Below are 7,013 nucleotides of genomic sequence, written 5' to 3'. Positions count from 1 at the left end.
TATCGAGGCGGCGATCGCGAGGCGAATCGACAAAAAACTGCGTTCCCGCCTCTCTTTTCGATACTCTCTTCTCTCTCGACCACGAGAAATTGTGTTCAAAAATTTAGTACCGCGGCGATGCTGCAAGATCGAACTCATGGTCGGCGGCTTAATCGCGAAGGAAACTAGGCGAGGTGGTCGTTCGCAAAGGGTTGAGAGAGTGAACAGCGGAATGGATCTAAACCATTTCTCTTAGAGACATTACGAAGATTAATTTAATTTTAATTAAAACTCAATTTGGAGATTTGTATTCTTTTCGAGCTCGACTGGAAAAACAAGTTGGACCAAGGTCTACATCCTTTTTCTCTCAACCCTTTCAATTGGGTATCTGAGCACGAATATAGAAAATTTTTTCTCTCGCACTTTTTAAATAATCAAAATATTCAAGATACAAATTAGAAATTTTGCATCAGATGTTATTTAAATATTAAAAAAAAAAAAAAAAAAATTGGAAAGAAACCGCGCGAGTAAAGATTGATATAGCCCGTATTCAGGTCAGATACCTTGATGAATAGATTATCGAACATGAAGCACTGCATAGATGATTAATGATCGTGTTGGATATGGACTGAATGATGCGTCAACTTGTTTGCGCGGTCGATGACTGCACGCGGTCGAGAATGCAGAAAGACTCCGACTCTCTTTGATTTTTTTTGTATATTGTTTATTCAGAAGTAACTTAGTCTAGAAAATTGCGTCTAGACTAAAGTAATGTTACACAGTGTATCTTGTACATCATCGTGTAGATGACGAAACGCACAACCTGTAACGCGGGATTCGAGTGTGTTTTTGCGTGATCACGACGTGCCTCGTTTCGCTCTTTTCGGCTAAAGCGTTCATTATGTTCTTTAAACAATCATGGGGATGTCATCCTTCTCAAGCAAGGAGGAGGCGTCGAGCATCCTGTATACACGGCGACTTATAATTATTTAGGCCGACCGTGACCAAAGCGCGAATCAGGGATCGATTTACCGGGTTCGATCGCTGTAAGATATAATCCGTTAATTAAGATCCATCATCGTTAGGGTAGAGATTTATTAACGCGATTGAGACTCTTGTCTCGCAACTTGTGCTTTTAAGATTAAGATTATTATTTTAAATAAGATTTATACCGCGAGAGAGAGGTATTTATTCTCTTGCGCCCTTGCGTATCACATCCGCGATTAACTTTACGTACGTCTTCTTAATTCAATTCTATACGACAATATAACGCTTAGAATTATTATATTAATATTATTAAAGCGTCTCGTAAAGAACGAATTGTGGATTCGAGTAGTAGTCAATCGTAGCGCATACGATTCGAAACAATGGCTCTTCGTCACACCAGGCAACACCCGGTACCGGTCCCTGACTGAGAGTTATTATCGTTTCCCGGCCCCACATTAGATAACGATCTCGAATGACGATCGAAGATGTTCGAAGCAATAATCGTGGAAGGTCGGATGATTTTCTCTTTTTTGAAAGAAAATCCTTTTAGCAACGTGATCGAGAGAAGCGGCAAGAAATTTGAGGTGATCTATACGTACCATAGCGAGCGAGCGAGCGAAGAGATGATCTTCGAGGGGGATGACGAAGGGGCACTGAGTGCCGAAAAACAGGATAAACGGGAGGGAAATCCCGTCTGTGCGTTCGGAGCCTTTTCTCTCTCTGGTCTCGGCGTGTCCAAGCTCATATACACAGACACAACACATACACGGTGTTACAACTATTATGTTATTTAAATTAATATTAACACACGTTAATACTAGCATGATAATCCTTTGTTTATTTAGTTTTTAAGCGTAATAGTTATATTATTAGTTCTCCATCCTTTGTATATATTTTTCGCAAGTCTCAATAAAAAAAAATCAATAAAAAGAACAAAAAAACCATTAAAAAGTGTGTGCAGCCTTCCATTTTCATTACCACTGCCATTACGATCTGCATAATGTATATGATATATAATGACAAATAAATAATGTATAATATATATAATGATCTTTGTCATTTCTTTTGTTTCTCTGTACGCGTGTCTTTTTCTTGATTATTGAGACTGTGGAAATTAGGGAAATTGAAGACAACGGTTATTGTTTTTGCAGTTTATTTGCAATTTGTTCATATAATTGGTAACTGATCTCGGATATAACTAGTACTAAAAAAAACCTAAACAATGTATGAAATTTTATACATAGCTAATTATCTTAGTAGTGCTAAGGCGACTATTTACATATAAACGCATTGAGCCGTTTTACGCGATGTTTATCGTCAGGTGTTGGGAGAGCGATACACATGCGAGTTCCGTATGCACATTGCACACGGTTCTCAGAAATCTCTGGCCCAGGCGTTCCGAAGGAAGTTTGGATCTATCTGCGCATTTAACGCGCGTCCCAGACGTATTGCCACGGAATTTGTCTTTACCCATACAGTATGTTTTTTGTTTTCAACTCTCGGATTATTGGATTGTTAAAAAATATTAGATTGTCGAAAATAACATTTTACGATGAGTATCGCAAAAATATGCTTTTAAATCGCAAATAACCTTTTCTTAATTGACCTAATATACAATAATATAATATCTCCAAAATAGAAGATTTTACTCTCGAGAAGAAAATTTAGATTCAATTTTTTTCGATACGTTTTGTTTTACGATAAATGCTTGTTTACAAAAAAAGCTTCTTCGAGAGTTGAATACGTATTTGGGGTCGATGCGATATGGTTGACAAATCATTATCCATTTCCTTTTAGCACTTTTCGTGAGAAATAAAATAAGTTAAAAAAAAAAGTAGGATTGCATGAATGTAATTGCCGACCACGAATCAACGAAACGTGGCTGCTATGTCGATAACGAGCATACCGATAACTATAATAAATTGACACATGACGTTTTTCACATTGTGCGTAATTTTAAATAATAATATAATCATTGCAATTTTGTGAGGGATATATTTAACAGTATCGCGTTTATTAATTTTGAGCATTTGTAATTTCGTGACATTGAAAAGCAAAAATATATATAATATGAAAAAGGGAATATTATTCATGTTTGACGAGCAATTTAAATCAATTTAACAAACGCATTTTAAATCAAGTAATTTAACAAACGCAGCAGAGTCTAGATTATATGAAAATTGTGAAAAAAAACATTAGCAAATATTAGAGGAATGAAAATATTGCACTACGCAGAATCCGTAAAAAATTCGTGAAAAATATTCGACATGGTTCAACTATCTCCAAACGCAATATTTGCAAATAATATTAACACTTCCTTAACATATAATTAAATCAAAGGCGAGAAAAGGTTTAATTTTGATTAAAACAGAAAGAAAGGAAAAACGGAAAAATTTCTTTCGATTAAAATCAAATGCTAAGTGTCAAGTAAAATTAACGATTCAAATCCAAGTTTAGAATGTAGATAATAAAATAACAAAATATATTTGCGCGATAAAAAACGAAATTTTCATCTAATATAAAATCGTGCTTCTCGATTCGGATTTCTGCGTTGATCGCGAAGGCTCTTCTCCGCATATTATTCCAGAGAAAGGAAAAAGAACTTCGCGATTGATCACAACCGATCGTGCGACGATCGAAAAATAATTTATAACGCGCCCATTACTTAATAATTCGCTAAAACACTCGGAGGAACGAAAGTTTCTCATTCGCGAAAGATGAATGAAAAGTCGGATATTTCCTTCTATGATTAATTTTTGTCATTGATTTTATAATGAAATATTGCAAAATTTCAAATGCCGTGACTTCTCATGTCATTGTTTTCGTCAATATACAGGATAATATCATAGAAGGAAATTACCAGTGAGAAAGCGCAGCTATTGCTCGCTGTTTCTATTCCTCTCGAGCGTAAAGAATGATATTAACAAAAATGTACGATAATGTACAACAGCTAAGGCTCGTCGTGGCGTTACGCGGTAGCGTGTCTTTCTGTCGCGCTTACAAAATAGCGTTCGGAGAACATTCTCTGGAGTGAACCGTACCCCGCATTAGCCGTAAAACCTGAAAACAGTCACTTGCGTCTCTGAGAATCGACGAGATTTATATATATGTATATATATATATATATATATATAGATAAAAATACTAAATTTTGGATTTTTTCACAGAGAAAACTGCATTGCGAAGAAACGAGTTTTTTATATCGGCTAATGGGAAAGGATTCCCTATAGAGTATAATGTTCTCAAACGCGAGACGGAGAAAAGATCGCGCTTCGCATCATCGCGAAAATTACAATCTTATAATATTTACGCGATCTTCTCCGCTTCTCCTAATAATAGACTACAATCATTGCGTGGAAAGCGCTCTTTAAACGCTCTGTAATTCGAAATGTCGAAAAGACGCACAGAGTTTTGCGCGTCTTCGCGATAAAGATAAGCGCGCGTTATCACGTATTCGCGCTTCAGCAACATTTGAAGCGGCAGACAATCTTTATCAGAGAGCCCGACGTTTGAAACACTTTCAGACTTTACTGGCGCCAAAGCCGCGTTTTCCACGCGCATTCGTTTGTAGTTCCGGGGATGTGCTATCTCGCAACATAATTCATTCTATATAGTTAATAACGTGCTCTCTTAAAAATCTATCTGTATATGTACAAACAATGGGCGCATAGCGCGTGACGTGTGCTAAAGGCCGACGTCGCGTCAGCGGATCACTGTATGTAGGCACGTGTCTCCTACGACGCTTGGGCGCTGCAAGGTGCGATTCGAGCCGCGGGCAAGGTTGGACGAACAATGCGCCAGGAGGACTGCGCCGGCGAGTATACGTGAATCAGCATATTAGGGTCATTATTAGCACGGCATGTCGACGGATTCAGAAAATTTAAAAACTATATACAACTCTATATATATTCCCCTCCAATTAAATTTATAAAATAATTTGTAAAGAATTTGTACAATATAAAGATGAAAGAAAAATATCGACGAAAAAATTCAATTCTATAGGAAGAAATGATTGTTATAAAGAAGGATGCACTTACTATAGAAAGGAAAAAGAAGAAACGATTGCATATATGGATAATCGGTTGAATTTTATCATCTATCATCTTTAAAATAGGATTGATATTGCTGATGTATAAATAAAGATCAAACGCGGCATCCAAAAAGCGAAGCCAACTATTACATCAGTGAGCACTGCAATTCTCGACATATTAGTGGATTAATATATTAGACAAACATATCAATAATGGAATAATTTGAGTATCAATTATTGGCATTTTCGTCTTTCGGTAAGTCTGTAATTGTTGGTCTCGCTTTTATACATACTATAAAATATCAAAAATTGAAAATAAATGTTCTATGATTTCATTAGGTCTTGCTTTTATACATGCTAGGTAGAATATCAAGAATTGAAAATAAATGTTCTATGATTTCATTAGGTTTGAAGAAAGAAAAAGGTTTGTATTAATGTTATTATTACTTAAAAAGGCCGATTAAAGAGCGGTGTGCGTTTACGGTGTTATTAGATATCTCGCGCGTTGAATATTGAGTCAGTGCCGTAAGTAGATTATTACCAGCATGAGTCAGACTATCGTAGGCGATGATTCGACCGAGATGCCGTGCATATATTATGATGGTTTATTATATGTTACTTGGCATCCTCTTCCGTATATAAAACTTGTAATTTGAATTTTTTCAAATCTTTAAATTCATGATATAATTTAAGTTATTAATATGCATAGATTGCGGATCTATTTTTTTTAAATCAATTAATATCAGAATCACGAATATGTTAGTTTCATCTCAATTTGAAATTCAAATCCTTTTAAAAATTTTGAAACATTTTTTTTCTTAAACAAGAATACTTTTTTTTAAACCGTTTTCTAGATACGAGACATTTTTGTTCCGTTTCGCGATTCTGGTGTTAATAGCGCTTAATTTTGCTCATCCATCTGCCCACGGTAAAAAATGTTTCAGAGCATTTTTACAGAGTTCGCACTTTTGCGAGTTTTGTCCTCGGCATCGAAGATAGACGGATGGTCTCCGATGTCACATTTGTGTGTGGCCACTCTGTCGACACTTTTCCTTCTTCTTTATTCTTTTTATGGATTTTCGTTCCTCACGGGACGCAGTACCACCACTGTCGGTACTATGCAACTTGATGAGATCACGCGTCTCGACGATATTACTCTTCTCGACACGTGCTCACATATTTCACTTGCGAAGATAAGCCACAGGACAATCAGTGGATCCCAGCTTATCTGTCAGAGTTCGTCAAGTAAGTCCGCATCCTTGAAAGTCGCTGTCCTATCTTCGCCGTTTTGCGACATCATCGCGGGTGGCTCGAGGCACGACGCCGCCATCTAGGTCTCCAGGCCAGGCACTAGACTATGAAAGGTTTGTATATCGTGAAAAGCGCGGCCGCAGCTCTGATTGTTGTTGCGCTCAAACTTGGTGAGGTCAAAGTGCTCATCCAACGATTGCAGCTCGGCCAATCGTTCCTCCAGCGTCTTCGCAGAGTCGGCGAACCTGGCAAAATCGCAAAGCCGATCGGGATCGACTACGTCGGCCACTTCCATCATGTCGGTACATGATCTCGAGAGGTGAGCATTTGCATCATCGAGATCTTCGGGGAAGAGCACCGAATGGCAACTCGTGTTGTTGCTGGCGGTTGTCGCGGAGATGTTGCTTGAGCTGCCTGATCGTACATCGATTACTCCGTCGCCACCCAGACGATCCTCCGGGAAACCCAGGTGATGGTGGCTATTGTGATGCGACACTTCCGGTTCCGGTTGAAGCTCGTCGATGTGCGAGAGCAAGCGCGGCGTTGGCGGCAGGATGTAGAAGTCGCTAAACACGTCGTCCTGCAGATCTAGGTCGTCGTGCCTCTGCCTCTTGGAAGTAAGCCCATCGTTTCTCGAATCGTCAGCCAATCTGCATTAACAAGGTAATAAAAAAGTTATTCATACGAGGCGATTCTTTCGATAACATTGCAACGCGACAAGTTTTGCGAGAAATTTCTAAATAAAATAATAATTGTATAGATACGT

At 37.9% G+C, this 7,013-nt stretch overlaps 1 protein-coding gene across 7 annotated transcripts in view; it reads right to left on the bottom strand.

Moving 5' to 3' along the window:
* Window positions 1-2,102: 2,102 nt before the first annotated feature.
* Window positions 2,103-7,013, bottom strand: part of LOC126851573 (uncharacterized) — a 106,451-nt gene continuing 101,540 nt past the window's right edge. For all 7 annotated transcript variants that reach the window (XM_050595676.1, XM_050595677.1, XM_050595678.1 and 4 more), the window contains one exon: window positions 2,103-6,897. In XM_050595676.1, coding sequence (XP_050451633.1) covers window positions 6,327-6,897 — 571 coding nt within the window. In that variant the 3' untranslated portion in view covers window positions 2,103-6,326. The remainder of the gene's footprint in view (window positions 6,898-7,013) is intronic.

The sequence above is a fragment of the Cataglyphis hispanica genome, chromosome 8 (genome assembly GCF_021464435.1).
Source record: "Cataglyphis hispanica isolate Lineage 1 chromosome 8, ULB_Chis1_1.0, whole genome shotgun sequence".
In the NCBI taxonomy this organism is placed as follows: domain Eukaryota; kingdom Metazoa; phylum Arthropoda; class Insecta; order Hymenoptera; family Formicidae; genus Cataglyphis; species Cataglyphis hispanica.
This window is presented reverse-complemented; position numbering and strand designations above follow the sequence as displayed.